We start from the raw sequence: 18551 nt of genomic DNA, 5'->3' as shown, positions 1-18551 counted from the left end.
ACTGAGGGAGTGCTGCACTGTCAGAGGTGCGGTCTTTCGCTTGAAGCGTTAAACTGAGGCCCCGTCTGCCCTCTCGGGTGAACATAAAAGATTCCACGGCACTATTTTGAAGAGGAGCAGGGAAGTTCTCCCCGGTGTCCTGGCCAATAGTTATCCCTCAACCAACATCACTAATTCGGATTATCTGGTCATTATCACATTGCTGTTTGTGGGAGCTTGCTGTGTGCAAATTGGCTGCCGCATTTCTTACAACAGTGACTACACTTCAAAAATAATTCATTGGCTGTAAAGCGTTTTGGGCGTCCTAAGATCATGAAAGGTGCTACTTAAATGCAAGTCTTTCTTTTTTTCTATCTCGATAATAACTCCTAAAACAAAGGGATCTATTTTCAAGCCAGTTTATAGGCTTTTTATGAACACGGACTAAATGTACCACGCATTTAACCCAACTTTGCTAGATTTCTATTAGTCTGCCAATTACGTACGAATTAAACGAAACTTTGTGAAACAAAATAATTTACATCTTACCGTCACAAATCATGGGTTCAATTGTAAACACATGACCAGGCTTCATTACTCCAACAGCTTTATTTTCTACAACAACAAAGTCACGGTTAAACTTTTATCTCATTTTTACAATTGCAGTCAATAGCAGATTCTGTAGTAATTAGTACAGATGTAGATATTACAGAGAAGGTACTACGTAAATTTACTAGAGAATTTTACAGCTCAGAAGCAGGCCATTTGGCCCAACTGGTCTGTGCCGGTGTTTAAGCTCCATACGTGTCTCTTCCCATCCATCTTTATCTAACCATTCCTTTCTCCCGCGTGTGTTTATCTAGCTTCCCCTTAAATGCATCTATGCCATTTGCCTCAACCACTCCACGTGGTAGTGAGTTCCACATTCTAACCACCCTGCGTAAGGAAGTATCTCCCGAGTTCCCTATTGGATTTACTAGGACTATCTTATATTTATGGCGCCTAGTTTTGGTCTCCCCCACAAGTGTAAACATCGTATCTACGTCTACCCTTCATAATTTTGAAGACCTCTATCAGGTTACCTCTCAGTCGTCTCCTTTCCAGGGAAAACAGCCCCAGCCTGTTCAGTCTTTCCTGGTCGTTATACGCTCTCAGTATATTGTGATTTAATAGGACACACTTCGGGTATTAAAGCTTCCAGCCGTCCTCGCTGATGGAGAAGCTATAATCATTTCATATTACTGTGATCTTGCGTGCATGTGGTAACAAGTGGTTTTAGATGCTTAAATATATCAGTATCATAAAGAACATAATAAACGTAACTAGAGACACCGACACACTATAGAATGTGGGTCAAGTATTTAGACCATATTCAGCCACAAGTATTTCATTTACTGTTATGAATCATTGGAACAGAGTTAAGCTAGAGCCTATAATTTCACTGAAGAGATCACTAATAGTAGGGTGAAAGTGCCCAGCTGGGTGCAAAGCTTTTAATGACCATATGTGTAATCTTTATTTTTGTAAAAAGTTTTTATGTAGTCATCGTGTGCTTGTAAGCAGTTGCTGCATTTCTGGTACTAGTTTCTTTTTTTAAAAAAATGATACATACTGAATTCACTGAGAGAAAGGAGTAGGAGAGAAAGCATGTTCAACATATTTCAATTACAATGCAGTGGCGAAATCTCAACATTTAGTGTGGAGGTACGCAACTAAAACTTTCTAGATGCGATGGGGGAAATGGGCCTGCAGCTGTTATTTAATATGGGTAAATGTAGTATTATGCATGTGGGAAGGGTCAACACCAAATACATGTGCACCGTGCAGGGTTGGGAACTTAAGGCTGTTGAGCAGGACAAAGACTTAGGTCTCACAATACACGAATCTCTGAAAGTTCACGACCAGTGCTGCAATGCTGTGGCAAAAGTAAATTGAGTGCTGGCATCGCAAATAAATACAACACAACAAATACTATATTGTCCTTGCACAAAATCTTAGTTAGGCCTCATCTAGAATACTGGTTTTCTATACGGTACTAAATACTTAACCCACATTCTATAGTGTGTCGGTGTCTCTAGTTATGTTTATTGTGTTCTTTATGATACTGATATATTTAAGCATCTAAAACCACTTGTTACCTCATGCATGTAAGATCACAATAATATGAAATGATTATAGCTTCTCCATCAGCGAGGATGGCTGGAAGCTTTAATACCCGAAGTGTGTCCTATTAAATCACAATACTAGTTTTGATCCCCTTACATGATGAGTGACGTAGAGGCCCTGGAAAAGGTAGAGAGAGGAGGACCACTAGACAGATACCAAATTTAAAGGCCTTAGTCACCACAATAGGTTTAGAGAGCGGAATCTTTTTACTAGCGACAAGAATAGATTTTGAGGAGATTGATGTCTTTAAAATAATGAAAGGTTTACATTCGGCCCACATGATTAGGCTATTTGAGTTAGATAGATTGGGGAGGGCCGGGGACATGCACATGAGTTATCTAAACATGTAACTAGGTTAGCTATCACAATGTATTTCTTTTCAGCCTGTAGTCAACCTTTGGAACAAGTTGCCGGCTTGCACAATGAGTGTAGATTCGTTGCAAATGTTCAAAAGGCAGTTGGACAAGTTCCTAACTGTGGCTGATATCACAGTGTACAAAAGGCAGGCACTGGAGGGTGTGTCTCCAGATAACTGTGTTGCCCTGGAACTTGTCTGATCGCCTCAAGGAGTCGGACAGGAATTTCCACCCACCCCCCCCGGCCCTGCTAAAATGGATAAGTTTATTTCCTTTGGCTTTTTGCCCCTCCCAGGAAATTGCATGGTTGGTCAGAGGTCGGGGGGCGGGGGGAAACGTGGACGGAGTCTTGGCCAATACGTCGCACCACGACAGGCTTGATGGACCAGCTGGACTTTTCCTGTCCATTGTTTTCGTATGTTCTCCTCTTACAATAATACGGTGCCTATAATTTGTTCAGACAATTATTCACTGGACATTATACAGTACCTAGGTTTTGCGTATTTGCTGTTGCAACTCAGCGTTCAAAAATTGTCTGAAAAAAATAGCTTATGATTTCGCAATGACATGTTACGTAATACAAAATCTGATACTTATCATACAGGTCACTTTTATAAAATATTTTAAAATTACCAGTTCCAATTATAAGCACAACTATTTGTTAATGAAATGCAACAGCAAAACAGGGGCATAGCGTACAAGATGTAATGATAAAGTTGCACAACACAATGGGTTAGGTCACAATTAGAGAATCGTGTGCACTTTTCAGTGCCCCGTTATGCAAAGGACATTAGAAGCACATAGAGTACGTACAACGGAGAATCACCAGGTTAATGCCAGGAATGAGAAACTATACTAAGGCGGTGAGACTTGAGATATTGAGACTATTTCCACTGGAGCAGAGAAAGCTAAGAGGAGATTTAATAGGGGTTTTTTAAATTATGAAGGGTTTTGATAGGGTGTATGGGGAAAGACTATTTCCTCCGGTGGGGGAATCAGTGACAAAGAGTTACCAATTTAAAATGGTCACTAAGAGAGCAAGGAGAGTGGTTGGGAGAAGTGTCATAAGAACATAAGAAATAGGAGCAGGAGTAGGCCATACGGTTCCCCAAGTGTCTTTACTCAGAGAGATGTTGGATCATGAATGCTTAGTCACGGGGAGTGATTGAGGCAGAAACCATTGCACCTTTTAAGGGAAAATTTGATAAGTATTTGAAGCAGAGCAAGATACTGAGCTATAGGGAGAGAGAGCAGAGCAACAAGATTAGCTCTGAATTGCTCTAGCTAAAAGTCAAATCTATAAACCTCCGTGCCATTTGAGATTTAGTCACTAGTGAAACATTATAGACACTGACCTACAAAAAGAGTTAACTGGTTTTGGTCACATTAGAACTCAGCCGAAAGAAATCGCCAACTTCACAAACTAAGAACAATTCTTAAAGCTAAAAGATGAAATACTGACACCAAACATTTGGTAAAAGTGATTATTATGGACTATATTGCACTTCCAAGTGACAATTCCATCAGTAACACATTTTGCTAATAAAGTTAATTTTAATGTAGATAAAAGTTTTGCTTTTTACCCCCCCCCCCCCCCACCCAAATAGTTTTCAGCTAAGTTTGAACTGCAATGAAAATTTGTCCTGGACTTTCAGAGCACAAAACTTGCCAAACTTATTGACAACCACTAAAATTGGTGATTTGTTCATTATTTTATAAAGAGACATTTGAAAAGGCCAAGTAGAAATTTGAGGGCAAAAAGTTGCAGTGTAGATTAAGACTCTCCTGCATGGTGGTCTCTTGTACCCCCGTCAGGGTAGAGAAAAAAATTGAGATCACACACACTGAGGAGAAATTTTTTCACCCAGAAGGTGGTGGGGGGGTCTGGAACTCACTGCCTGAAAGGGTGGTAGAGGCAGAAACCCTAAACTCATTTAAAAAGTACTTGGATGTGCACCTGAAGTGCCGTAACCTACAGGGCTACGGACCAAGTGCTGGAAAGTGGGATTAGCTGGATAGCTCCTTTTCGGCCGGCATGGACACGATGGACCGAATGGCCTCCTTCTGTGCCGTAACTCTCTACGATTCTATGATTCACACGGAGGAATAAAGTAACACCCAAGGTCCGCTCACTCACCTTGCCAGTATCGGGAGTGGGAGAGCTCTGGGAGCACATCACGTACTCGACCCTTTGGCATGGAAATAAGCGCCAGGAGAGGAGAGAAAAAAAAAACACACCTGTTCACGTGTCTGGGTCAATCACTGAAAGGCAGTTTCTCGTCAGGTCGACCGTGAACCAACAAAGTTGTGAATCAGGCTGGGGCACTGAATCACTGAACTGAACGTCTAAAGATGGTTAAACACAGTAACTAAAGCATTAAATTGCATTTCACTTGTATAGGATTAACAGATAGGGCTTACTAGCGTAATGTGGCACGTTGGGTGCAGTGTGGAACAGTCGGTGGATCCCATGTCCACAGTAGCTTCGAACAACTGAAAAGCCATTTGCGTGCGCATGTTTCTGTATAATATTGCCCAATTCCCTGTACCGAACACCTGGCTTTACTGCAAAGGAAATCAAAAGAAAGTTTATTCTGATAGGGTCATCTTAAAAAAATATATATATAGATATCAAACCAATTAATTAAAAACAGAATGAGCAATTGTAAAACAGAAACAGATCTTGAATAACTAGATCTGGTACATAAGCTACAGTATAAAACAATACACATCATCGCTCAGATAACTTGGATGTAGTGTTGCGTACTGAGAGAAACAGAAACGGTGTAATGGTGATTTGTTTGTTCCGCTGATGGATTGGAGTAAGATGCTTTTCCGGGTAGCAGCAGATTAGCAAACTGCCCGTATACCTGTGGGCTATGAGTTCAAATCCAGACCAGGCTGTTAGGGCAGAGAAAACCATGTAAAATTAATTTGGGCCATCTTTATTCAGTTCCGAGTCACAGCACAAAATGGCCCACAAGTCAACACCTACTGGCAATCTCGTTCAGACACGGAACAAGGGGCCTGATTTTGGACCAATGCTAACAAAGCACTTTTGAGAAACTTCGCTGAAGCACGGTACAAGGGTGTTTATTTTACACTAACCTGGGTGTGCTAGATGCAGACACTGGGCATCCAAAAAGTGACAGCATTCCATTTCCCAGCACCTTGACAAGGGTGCAAATTAATTTAAAGAGACCTCCAAGGATATACAGTGAATAACTGAGCCACAGAGGAAAAACAAAAGAGTAATTTTTTTTTAAATCGCAAGGAAATAAGTTTTTCCTCAGAATATTTTTTAAAGTTGTTGAGTCACAGAAAAGGGACACTGCAACTGTTGCTCTTAACTGGACACTGATCTGTAGGCATGTAGAGATGATTATGCCACACCTAACAGGTCAGATTGAACTTGTATACAATGGAATGACAATATCAGCAAGTCAAGAACAAATCAGGACTCACCTTTTATTCTTCAGGTTTTTAATATATTGCGAAAGTTGCTAACAAGTTAAATTTGTCATGGGGGGGGGGGGGGGGGGGGAATAGGAATCCAAGATCAGGAATTCACCTTCCAGAGTTACCAGCTGATCCCAAAATAGGCTTGTTCTTTACTGCACATGGATGGCAACTAACTCATTGTGTACCACTGAAAAGCACTCAGTAAAGGGAATATGAAAACCCCAGATAAAAAATAAAATCTCAAAAACTGAAACAAAAATTCAAAATGCAGAGCAGGCCGGTAAACGGATTAACGTTTTAGGGTACGACCCTTAGTCGCAAGTTCTGATTAAAGGTTACACTTGAAATATTAATCTGTCTCGCTGCGTATTTACAGCAATTTGCTGCTTTCATGACACAAGGACATGAGATGGGTGTCAGGCTTTTAAAAAACAAAAAAAATTATATTGTTTAAGGAAAAGTGGAAAACAAAACATTGGGGCTTACTATATACTGCGGACGCTGGAAATCTGGAATACAAACAGAAAATGCTGGCAGCACTCAGCAGGTCAGGCAGCAACTGCTGAGAGAGAAACAGAGGTAAACGTTTCAGATCGAGGACCTTTCATCAAAACGCTTCAGGGCATCTGAGTTCTGATGAAAGGTCATCGACCTGAAACGTTCAACTCTGTTTCTCTGTCTCCACAGATGCTGCCTGACCCGCTGAGTGTTTTCAAGCATTTTCTGTTTTTATAGGGGGGATACTATAATTGAAAAATGCACTTGGATACATTCCAGTTCTGTCTCTGTACCTATCAATGTTTACTGACTGAATAATTTAGCGCCATTTCCTCACCTGAATCAATAGCGTGCATTAGGCATTCAAACGTTGTCTGTACCAGTTTCTTTGCCCCTTCATCAACTTCGCCAACAAAAAATGTCTCATTTAAATCACCATGGAAACCATTGCGGTAAACTGTAATATCCACTGTAAAAGAAATAACTTTCAGTTGCAAGATTTTTATATTCTGAATTTGAAAATAAAAAGTGCAAGTTGTTATTTGGCAACTGCATCGGTGAATTACAATTTTATACAATGATGGTGAGCATCGACGTCATGAACAAAATATTGGATATTGCACAGCGATTAAAGCCTTTGGCAGATATCGATGCAGACACATTCAATCCCAGTTCCGATGGGATCCGGCCCATATTTTTCAGTTAGTCGTTTACCAGTGTGGGGCACACGGGTGAATCCTCCGCCAGTCTCCCACATCAAGGGGGACCTGTATGGGGGAGACCTTGGGCTACCCTATGAACTCTGCACGGTGCACCCTTTAAAGGCCGTAGAGGAATTCTCGTCACTAAGGGCTCGCATGAGTCAACAACAACTTGCATTTATATAGTGTCTTTTAATGTAGTAAAACGCCCCAAGGCGTTTCAGGTGAGCGTTATCAAACAAAATGTGACACCGAGCCACATGAGGAGATATTAGGATAGGTGACCAAAAGCTCGGTCAATGAGCGTCTTAAAAGGAGGAGAGAGAGGCGGAGAGGTTTAGGGGGGGAATTCCAGGGTTTAGGGCCTACACGGCTGAAGGCACGGCCGCCAATGGTGGAGCAAAGAAAATCGGGGATGCGCAAAAGGCCAGAATTGGAGGGGCGCAGAGATCTCGGAGGGTTGTAGGGCTGGAGGAGATGGGGGGGGGGGGTGGGGGGCGAGGGCCATGGAGGGATGTGAACACAAAGATGAGAATTTTAAAATCGAGGCGTTGCTGGACTGGGAGCCAATGTAGGTCAGCAAGCACAGATGGGTGAACGGGACTTGGTGCAAGTTAGAGTAAGGGCAGCAGAGTTTTGGATGAGCTCAAGTTTACAGACGGTGCAAAGTGGGAGGCCGGCCAGAAGGGCATTGGAATAGTCAAGTCTAGAGGCAACAAAGGCATGGATGAGGGTTTCAGCAGCAGATGAGCTGAGGCTGGGGCAGAGGTGGGCGAAGTTATGGAGGTGGAAGTAGATGGTCTTAGTGATGGAAAGGTTATGTGGTCGGTAGTTCAGTTCGGAGTCAAACAGGACGCCAAGGTTGTGAAAGGTCTGGTTCAGCCTTAGACAGTGGCCAGAAAGAGCGATGGCGTACGTACGTAAACTAAGCTGACACTTCAGCAGCAGGACTGAGGGAGTGCTGCATCATCAGAGGTGCCGCCCATCACGAGATGTTAAACCGAGGCCCCATTTGCCCGTTCCAGTATTTCAAGATCCCGTGACACTATTCTAAAGAGAGCAGGTTCTTTGCCTGGCGTTTTAGCTAATATTTCTCCCGCAATCACCAAAAACAGATGAACTGATCATTCATTCATTTCATCGTTGTTTGTAGGACCACGCCGACAGGGAAGTGGCTTGCACACAGCAGCAACTACACAATTTAATTCGCTGCATGTGAAGCACTTTGCAGTACTGCTGTGAGGTGTAAAGAGGCGCTACATAAATATAAGTTCTTTCTTTTTCTTCCCACAAAGACTCCACACATTCCTTCACTTGCTGTATAAAAACTCACCATTAACAATATCCCCTTCCTGCAAGGGTCGTGCGTCTGGAATTCCATGGCAGATCACCTCGTTTACGGAAGTACAACACGACTTTGGAAAATTGTAATAATTGAGTGGTGACGGATAACAGTTTCTTGCTAAGCAGGCCTAAACAAATGAGAGGGGCACCTTTGGTTAGCTTTTCACATTCAAAGTTTGAAAAATCTGAAATACAATTTTAAATGCCAGACTTCACCTGTTGAATGCAACAAATAAGGACAGTTACCTCGTGCCTCAATCTTTTTCCATGTCTCATACATTTACTCGAAGTGCACGAACTTAAGAAGTTGGAAAAGAGCAAACCAATGTCGTGGATAACATAGCTTGGATAAATTCAACCCCCCTCCCAGATTACGCAAACTTCAAACTCAACTGCAAAACATTTTCTGCTTCCTGCAGTCATCCCTTACGACTTCTGAATGAGATTGTCCAAACCGTGCCACATTAGAAGTTCCCTTCTGCAGGACTACCTCTGCCATCCTTGTACGCATTCCCTATCAGGTGATTAACTCACACAAGCAAGTTAAACACTTTAAGGCTCAGTCTCAGTTCAAAAGTTCAGTGGTCACCATCTTAGAATTTGCTGTGCAGCTATTAAATTGTAGCATCGATTTTAAGACGTTAAATTTAAGAATCTCACACTACACTACTTAACAAAGGTTAAAAGTTAACGTTACAGTCCCCACCAGTTATAGCGGGCGTGTTCCTGCAAACGTGATTTGCCCCGCTATATGCGATGGCCGGTGTTACGGGGTAGTGTTATTTCAGTAATCAACAAGAATCTTCCTTCCGTGTAGCTCCACTCTGACCTCCAGCTTTATTTAAATCGCAGTCAGTTTTCAAACTGTATGCCCCACACCACTTAGCGGGGGATTAGAATGGCCATAAACACACAAAAGGTAATCAAACATTAACGACGTGTTATTTACTTATGTTTGTTCTTCCATTCAATGCACCTTAACCGGGTGCGAACTAGTGAGTGAGCAAGCTGTTTCTGCCCAAAATAAACGGAGCATTTAAGGCGCTAGAACCTTTGAAATTGACTTTAATGCAAATGGATAATGGTTAATGTCGCTTTCTGGCCGATATAAGCAACTGCACGTTTTATACGTGGACGTTTTAAGTGGTGGGGAACTGTACTACAATATAAAGACAAATTATTAGCGGTATTACATTAGCAAACTTCATCAAATCACTTCCAGAATCCTGCTGCTACTCTGGATTAACCCTTTCCTCACACTTTCTTAGAAAATATTCTTTAGGTTCGGTGTGGGGGGAGGGGGGGGGCAGGAAAGAGTAGAATCCAAAGACACGTTTTCCAGCTGTAACGACATCGTTCTATCCTACAGGTCAGTACAAAACTTGCCGGCCTCAAGTTATTGTTCTATCCGTTAACGGTAAGCTCCGTGGAAAAGGTAAAGGGTTTGATTAATAGGTCAAGGATTGCTAGTTTGCTCAATTTTGGTTACCTCCTCTTGATAACATATGCTATAGATTTTTTTTTTGTAAAAAGCTCCATACCAGATGAACGGCGTGGTCAATCTCTTCAGTCGTGACCCCTACCCTCACCATCATTGCCGCAACATCTAGAACCTCCCTGGCAAACTGCAATACAAGTGAAATAGTTTAAAATTAGACGGTAACTTCCAGCAACTCTGAATGCAGCAAAGACATGGTATCGTTAAATGTACATGCACTGGTGCAACAGCTTTGGTCCAGTACAAACACACAAGGACAGTTCCACCATTTTCCATTTGCGAACAGCTAGAGCGATCAATGAAATAATACAAGAGGATAACGCTCCTGTGAAGTGCCTTGGGTCGTTTTACTACGTTAAAGGCACTATATGAATGCTAGTTGTTGTAGAAATGCCCCACTTGTCTTTTTTTCTTTCAAGCGTAGCCTTGCCCAGTGTCACATATTAGCAGTGACTATCACTCATTTTGGTGTTAAAAAAAAAAGTGATCTAGTCCAATGGCTCATTGCTCCAGATTTCCCCCACATCAGCCATTATATAATACACATTGTTATTGCTTTCAAAGCTTTACCCCTTGGAAAAGTGGAGAGTTCATGCTTTACCTTGTTATTGATGCCTACCTCTTCGACTAAGCTTTTGGTCACCCGTCCTAATATCTCCATATCTGGCTCTTTTGTCTGATAATGCTCCTGTGAAGCGCCTTGGGGAGTTTTACGACATTAAATGTGCTTTATAAATGCAAATTATTGTTGTTTTATACAAAACTTTTTTTTTTAAATGACTTATCATAATGGCTTCCCTAGGAGTTTGCATCTGCAGCAATTTTCTAGCGATAAACAGAACGGCAGGAGGAGGCCGGGGCTTACAAACAGCAAACTCCGGCATGCAATGTGAATGGCTGGTTTTTGTTATCAATCATCAAGCAAAATTCTCGCAGTTGCAGGCACAAATGCATGTTGGAATCTGCAGCCTGCAACACCCTGAGACACTGCAGTTGAGAGCAATGGCTCTGGAAACCTCCGTGAACTGAGGTTTCCTGCATAGGCCTCTTGATGGAAAACATTGTAACGGGCACTTGAAACAAGACAGAAAATGCTATTGCATAGGTAAGCGCAATCTTTGTGTGTGTTGTATCCCGGACCTTATTTCTGAAGTCACAAGTCGTCAGCTTAATACATGATCTTTCATGAGGGCCAAAGAACCCTCTGAGATCTCTGTGCTCCTCCAATTCTGGCCTCTTCTGCATCCCCGATTTTCATCGCTCCACCGTTGGCGGCCGTGCCTTCAGCCGCCTGGGCCCTAAGCTCTGGAATTCCCGCCCGAAACCCCTCCGCCTCTCTCTCCTCCTTTAAGACGCTCCCTTAAAACCTACCTCTTTGACCAAACTTTTGGTCACCTGTCCTAATATCTCCTTATGTGGCTCGGTGTCAAATTCTGTTTGATAATCGCTCCTGTGAAGCGCCTTGGGACGTTTTACTACTTTAAAAGGCGCTATGTAAGTACAAGTTGTTGTTCCACATAGCTGTTGCTGTTTACACATTTTTGATTCACAATTTTTTGAACTTCATGATCTATTTTTCCCCATTCCTGCTCGCTATGTGCTGATTGGCTCGTTTCCTGCCTATTCAGTTTTGCGAGTACAAAATTTGAGCCACTCAGTTGTAAATGTGACACAAAAATCCGTGTCAATATATACAGGTGTAGCAACAACAACTTGCATTTATATAGCACCTTTAACGTAGTAAAACATCCCAAGGCGATTATCAGACAAAATTTGACTCTGAGTCACATGAGATATTAGGACAGGTGACTAAAAGCTTGGTCAGAGGTAGGTTTTAAGGAGCGTCTTAAAGCAGGAGAGAGAGGTAAGAGAGGCGGAGGGGGTTAGGGACGAAATTCCAGAGCTTATTGCCCATGCAGCTGAAGACACGGCTGCCAGTGGTGGAGCGATTAAAATCGGGGATGCGCAAGAGGCCAGAATTGGAGGAGCGCAGAGATCTCAGAGGATTGCAGGCCTGGAGGAGGTTACAGAGATAGGGAGGGGCGAGGCCATGGAGGGATTTGAAAACAAGGATGAGAATTTTAAAATCGAGGCGTTGCTGGACCGGGAGCCAATGTAGGTCAGCGAGCACGGGGGGTGAACGGGACATGGTGCACGGGACATGGTGCGAGTTAGGATACGGGGCAGCAGAGTTTCGGATGTGCTCAAGTTTACGGAGTAGCCAAAGTAGGATGTCGGAAGTGATAAGAACAAAAGCATGATAGATGCAATATTGCTATACATGTTTAATGTATTTTAGAGGATCTAGTGGCATTGCTCATGAAAAGTCAGGACCAAGCAAAGCTCCTTCAGTGCATTAGTGATGGAGGTATGAAGATCTGCAGGCTCTGGAGCTCCATCTAGTGGTACAAGTCTGCAGGTGTGAGGGGCAGTCGGGGAAAATCTCCAGACTGCCCGAGAGAGTCAAGAAAGCTGAACAGGTAATCATGGCAGGAAAGACATTTTAACGGGCACTCGGACATACCAGGAAGCCCCAGAAGGGCGGAAAGCAGCTCCTGGGGGGGGGGGGGGGGGGGGGGGGACAGTCTGCACAATCCATTTCAGAGAAAAAAAAAATCACAAGAGAAAAGTTTCATGAATCATTTACTTAAAACTTAGAAAAGGGACAAAACTGAAAGCAAGGGAATACAAAAACGGTGAGCAGCTTTGATACCCAAGAGAAAGATGAAGAATGTCACACAGCTGTGAGTCTGTCTGAATCGTGCTGCTGTAGGTATAGTTGTGAGGGGAGGGGAAGGGAAGTATTGAGTTGGGACCACTGCTGTTTCTAATCTATGTCAATGACTTGGATTAAGAAACTCAATTCAAATTTGCAAATGGCATCAAACGAGGAATTGAAGGAGGCAGCTTGGAAATTGCAGAATGCATCGGACAAAATACCTACGCGGGCAGTTGAAATTGAATGCTTGTGGCTCGCTGCTTCAACCCACCCCCCTCTCCATTCCCACTCTGATCCGTCCATCCTCCTCCACTGCTCCAACCAAGCTAAACACTGGCCAGCAATTTCCCACTTCATGTTATCTCCCTGATTTTCACAGAAGGTGGAGGGGAGCAAAGATGGGCTGGCATTTTGGATGCAGACACTTATTCAAAGCACAGCCCTGGTAGGGAGCTGTACCATTGGTGTCCTGTCCTTTCCCTTTTCGGTTGGTGTGTTTCATGCATTTTTCTGTTTTGTTTTAGACTTCAACACTTGCAGTTTTATTTCCCCCATTTTCTTGCCTGCATCGTTCAGCTCTACTTCGCAGGGTTTCCTGTGTATCTTTCCTGTGCCCTGCTTAACGCCTTTTTATTGCCTCATTGAGATGACCACTGTATATTAGCCACCAATTTTAGATTCTTTCAAAAACCTTGTTCTCTGGCCATTTAGTTCCTCTCTGAAAATCAGCGTGCCTGACTTGACTTCTAGCTGCTGTTCTGTTTCCCCCTTCCCCAAACTCTTTTGCCCAGTCATCTAAGGGGCGGGGGGAGGTTGCTTGTCTTCCAGCGCTAACAAAGTGCCTACCCCATCATGTTAACCTGTTATTTTTCAGATGCTGACTGGACACATTGAGTATTTCCAGCACTTGCCGTTTTTCAAAGAAATAATTTGGCATTTATACAGCGCCATTCGTGTACTCAAAACACCCCAGAGTGCTTCATGGGCGATGGATTACTTTTCATTATGCTGTTATGTAGACAAATGCAGCAGCCAATTGCACAAACAGAAAATGAGATGAATCACCGGGTGACCCGTTTTCTTTTTGCTGGTATCATTTGAGGGAGAAATATAAGCCAGGACACCAGGAGAATTCCCTGCGCCTCTTCAAATCGTGCCATGGAGTTCTTTTACATCCACCCGAATGATCAGACCTTGGTTTTAACGTGGCACCTGAAAGACGGCACCTCCGACAATAACGCAGCACTCACTGCAGCAGTGATGCACCGAAGTGCCAGCCTAGATTACGTGTTCAAGTTCGGGAGGCGAGAGTGCAACCAATTGAGCCAAGCTGACATCAAAGTAATCCCCCAGTTAGCAACTCCTTGATTTTAAAATTCTCATGCTTGTTTTCAAATCCCTCAACGGCCTCACCCCCTCCCTATCTCTGTAACCTCCTCCAACCCTACAACCCTCCGAGATCTCTGCGCTCCTCCAATTCTGGCCTCTTGCGCATCCCCGATTTTCATCGCTCCACCACTGGCAGCCGTGTCTTCAGCTGCCTGGGCCCTAAGCTCTGGAATTCCCTCCATGAATCTCCCCGCCCCTCTCTCCTCCTTTAAGACGCTCCTTAAAACCTACCTCTTTGACCAAGCTTTTGGTCACCTGTCTAATAATATCTCCTATGTGGCTCGGTGTCAAATTTTATTTGATAACGCTCCTGTGAAGCACCTTGGACTGTTTTACTACGTTAAAGGTGCTATATAAATGCAAGTTGTTGTTTCTGTTTAAAAAGAGAGGCTGTAGAACAGCGCATCTCAATCCAAATCACACACACACTTGAATTGGCCACTTTGTAACAGATCAGCCATGATCTTATCAAATGGCGGAGCAGGCACGAGGGGCTGAATGGCCGACTCCTATTCCTATGTAACCCTTACTGGTTTGATCACAGAAACAGCAGCATTGCATTACTCATGCAAATAATTTAGAGTATTCCACAAAATGGTTGCTATATATTGATCTATAATCAGGATTTGGGGACTCCCATCATAGGATTGCAGGGCTAAAAGCAGCAGTGTGATATTCTGATTTTTATTCCTGTACAAATTCAGCAGCGGCTTAAAAGAGATTCAACTTGAAAACTCACTTTGCACACGACCCGCATTGCTTCTATGTCCTCTGGCGGCAGAATTTTGATCTGAGAAGTTCCCTTTAAGGACTGCTCAGATTCAGAAACACCTTGAAAGACAGAATAAAACACAGATTAACATAAAATTATGTTAGATTCCCCTCATAATGCACACGTTGCCCAAATGGCGCTCGAGATTAGGCTGGGGGAAGGGCCGCAAAGAAGAGAGCAAGTCAGGCAAACTAGCCCCAGATCACCATCAAGGCTACTGTCATAAAAAATGCAAACCAAGCACTGGGGTTCATTGCTAGAGGAATAGAATTGAAAAGCAGAGAAGTTATGTTAAACTTGTATAGAACCTTGGTTAGACCACACTTAAGAATACTGTGCACAGCTCTGGTCTCCATATTACAAAAAGGATATAGATGCACCGGATAAGGTGCAAAAAAGATTTACAAGGATGATACCAGAACTGAGGGGTTATACGATCAGGAAAGACTGAACAGGCTGAGGCTCTTTTCTCTAGAAAAGAGAAGGCTGAGGGGTGACCTAAGAGAGGTCTTTAAAATTATGAAGGGGTTTGATAGGGTAGATGTAGTGAAGAAGTCCAAAACTAGAGGTCATAAATATAAGATTGTCACTAATAAATCCAATAGGGAATTCAGGAGAAACCTCTTTACCCAGAGAGTGGTTAGAATGTGCAACTTGCTACCCACATGGAATAGTTTAGGCGAATAGAATAGATGCATTTTAGGGGAAGCTAGATAAGTATATGAGGGAGACAGGAATAGAAGGATATGCTGATAGGGTGAGATGAAGTAGGGAGGGAGGAATCATATGTGGAGCTACTGGACCATTTGGCCTGTTCCTGCGCTGTAAATTCTCTGTAATACTTTGACTAAGTTGCGACGAGGCACCCAGGACTGTTGGGTTCACATTACCATCAGAGTTCCCTTCCTGTCTGTGGGAAATCACTCAACTTCCACCGAGCACTGTTCTGTGTGAATTTGGGATCTCACAAGAATATCTACGCCCTATTCCGATGTGCAGTGCATCTGTTGATTGCTACTGACTCCTTTTACACAGAAACTTAGATTAATGACAAACCCAATCTTTGTAGCGACAAATCCTCCAACCTTAATTACATTACATAGCATGCCACACAATTCTGAATGATAGGTTGCAAGTTTTGAGCCAAACCAAAGCCTCAAGTTATATAAATACTCATTTGTGCAAATGTCATTTGAAGGTGAATGGCAGGATACCTAATGGATGATCAGCATAATCAGGCCACTGGATATAACTTGGCACAGGTCTCATAGAAGTCTACGGAGAAAAAAAATGAAACAAATGCAAAACATTAGTTGAAGTTCTTACAATTTCAGATTACACTTGTGGTAATTCTACATTATCAAAAATTCTCTTTTACTGTCCAGGTTAAAGAGCAACATTCTTATTGTATTATATATTATTCAACTTTTTGTGTGTTACAATTACTACAGTTAATAAATTCAACAGTGGTCCACTGCAAAAAAAGCTTTCCGACTCCACTTAGTTTATTGCTCTTCTAATCCTCTACCATTTCTTTAAACAGCAGAGCTATACGGGCAACTACACTACGGCGATATTTCTATATAGTGAGCTGCACCAGCTGAGAACTGACAAAACTTGCTCGCAACCGTGATCGAAAGTTGAAACTCAGCAACTCCTACTTCTACTTGCAACAGTATCTGAATAGGGTCTTAACCTGGGTTAAGAGTTAATTTATGAGGACAAGTTGCTTAGACTAAGTTTGTATTGTCTTGAGCATGGAAGATCAAGGAGTGATCTAATTGAGGTGTTTAAGATGATTTAAAGGAGTTGATAGGGTAGATAAACTATTTTCTCTGGTGGGGCAGTCCAGAACAAGGGAGTATAATCACAAAATTAGAGGTGGCAGTTCAGGGGTTATGTCAGAAGCACATCTTCACATAAAAGGGAGTGGAAATCTGGAACTCTCTCTCCCCCCCAAAAAGCTGTTGAGGCTGGGGGTCAATTAAAAATTTCAAAACTGAGATTGATAGATTTTTGTTAGGCAAAGGTTATGGAACTAAGGTGGGCAGATGGAATTAAGATACAGATCAGCCATGATATAATTGAATGGCGGACCATGCTCGAGGGGCTGAATGGCCTACTCCTGTTCCTAGTAGGCTGAAATGGAATTTCCTCTCCAAAGATGCAACTTTAACCACAACACATCCTGAAGTCTCACAAATTCCAAATAGTCAGCGCCTTGTGTGTTATCATCCACTTTTTACTATTCACAATCTATATTCATGACTTAGATGAAGGGACCGAGTGTAATGTATCCAAGTTTGCTAACAATACAAAGCTAGATGGGAAAGTAAGCTGTGGGGAGAATGTAGAGTCTGCAAAGGGATATAGGCAGGTTAAGTGAGTGGACAAGAAGGTGGCAGATGGAGGGAAATGTGAGGTTATTCACTTTGGTAGGAATAAATAGAAAAACAGATTATTTTTTAAATGGTGAGAAACTATTAAATGTTGGGGTTCAGAGGGATTTGGGTGTCCTTGTACACAAAACACAGAAGGTTAACATGCAGGTACAGCGAGCAATTAGGAAGGGAAATGTTATGTTGGCCTTTATTGCAAGGAGGTTGGAGTACAAAAGTAAGGAAGTCTTACTACAATTGTACAGGGCTTTGGTGAGTCCTTATCTGGAGTAGTGTGTGCAGTTCTGGTCTCCTTACCAAAGGTTCACTAAATTCATTCCTGGGATGAGAGGGTTGACCTATGAGGAAAGATTGAGTAAAATGGGCCTGTACTCCCTCTGGAGTTTAGAAGAATGAGAGGTGATCTCATTGAAACATATAAGATTCTAAGAGGGCTTGACAGGGTAATTGCTGAGAGGATGTTTCCCCTGGCTGGAGAGTCTAGAACCAGGGGGCATGGTCTCATGATAAGGGGTCGGACATTTAGGACTGAGATGAGGAGGAATTTCTTCACTCAAAGGGCTGTGAATCTTTGGAATTCTCTACCCCAGAGGGCTGTGGATGCTCAGTTGTTGAGTATATTCAAGACAGAGACTGATAGATTTTTGGACTCTAAGGGGAATCAAGGGATATGGGGATCCGGCCGGAAAGTGGAGTTGAGGTCGAAGATCAGCCATGATCTGAGCAAGCTTGAGGGGCTGTATGGCCTACTCTTGCTCCTATTTCTTGTGTTCTTACTTTAACTGGAGGAGCCAAGTACCCAGCAATCACTTCCTTGAGCTTGTTTTATAAGAATGGATATAAACGGTATTAAACATACCAACGGATAGTGTGGCCTTAGCTTGCCCGTATATCGATAGCCAGGCCAAGGGTCTGTATTTATTTCATCTTTCACAGATTTGGAGGATTCTTCTTTAGACTTTTCATTTTCTGTAGTGAAACATGAATTATTATTTAGTTAATTGACCCGCTACAGTCCAGCAATACAGTATCTCACCATCATTTTCTATGCTAGTTTTATTCATTGGTTGACCACAGAAGTGGTCTCATTTACAAGATCACAATTCTCAGGTAAAGACAGTTAAGTACCAGCAGTTACACTTTGCTCATGATTTCAAAGCACTGAATCACTGGCCCAAAGAGCCATGAACTCAAATTTGATCTCTACTATCCTGATGCTTAGCCTGGCAACATTGCTAAGGTGAGGAAAAAAGGGAGATATAGCTTGT

The 18551-nt window shown here is 42.7% G+C and overlaps 1 protein-coding gene across 1 annotated transcript in view; it reads right to left on the bottom strand.

Moving 5' to 3' along the window:
• metap1 (methionyl aminopeptidase 1) overlaps positions 1-18551 on the bottom strand; it is a 37240-nt gene that overhangs the window by 4530 nt on the left and 14159 nt on the right. Inside the window, exons 3-10 of the mRNA XM_067994503.1 lie at positions 18143-18252; positions 16099-16159; positions 14852-14943; positions 10048-10131; positions 8496-8634; positions 6799-6930; positions 4923-5066; positions 529-594 (exon numbers count right to left, since the gene is read on the bottom strand). Coding sequence (XP_067850604.1) covers positions 529-594; positions 4923-5066; positions 6799-6930; positions 8496-8634; positions 10048-10131; positions 14852-14943; positions 16099-16159; positions 18143-18252 — 828 coding nt within the window. The remainder of the gene's footprint in view (positions 1-528; positions 595-4922; positions 5067-6798; positions 6931-8495; positions 8635-10047; positions 10132-14851; positions 14944-16098; positions 16160-18142; positions 18253-18551) is intronic.

This window comes from Heptranchias perlo, chromosome 1, assembly GCF_035084215.1.
Source record: "Heptranchias perlo isolate sHepPer1 chromosome 1, sHepPer1.hap1, whole genome shotgun sequence".
Lineage (NCBI taxonomy): Eukaryota > Metazoa > Chordata > Chondrichthyes > Hexanchiformes > Hexanchidae > Heptranchias > Heptranchias perlo.
Note: the sequence above shows the minus strand (reverse complement) of the source record. Positions and strands in the feature narration are given on the sequence as shown.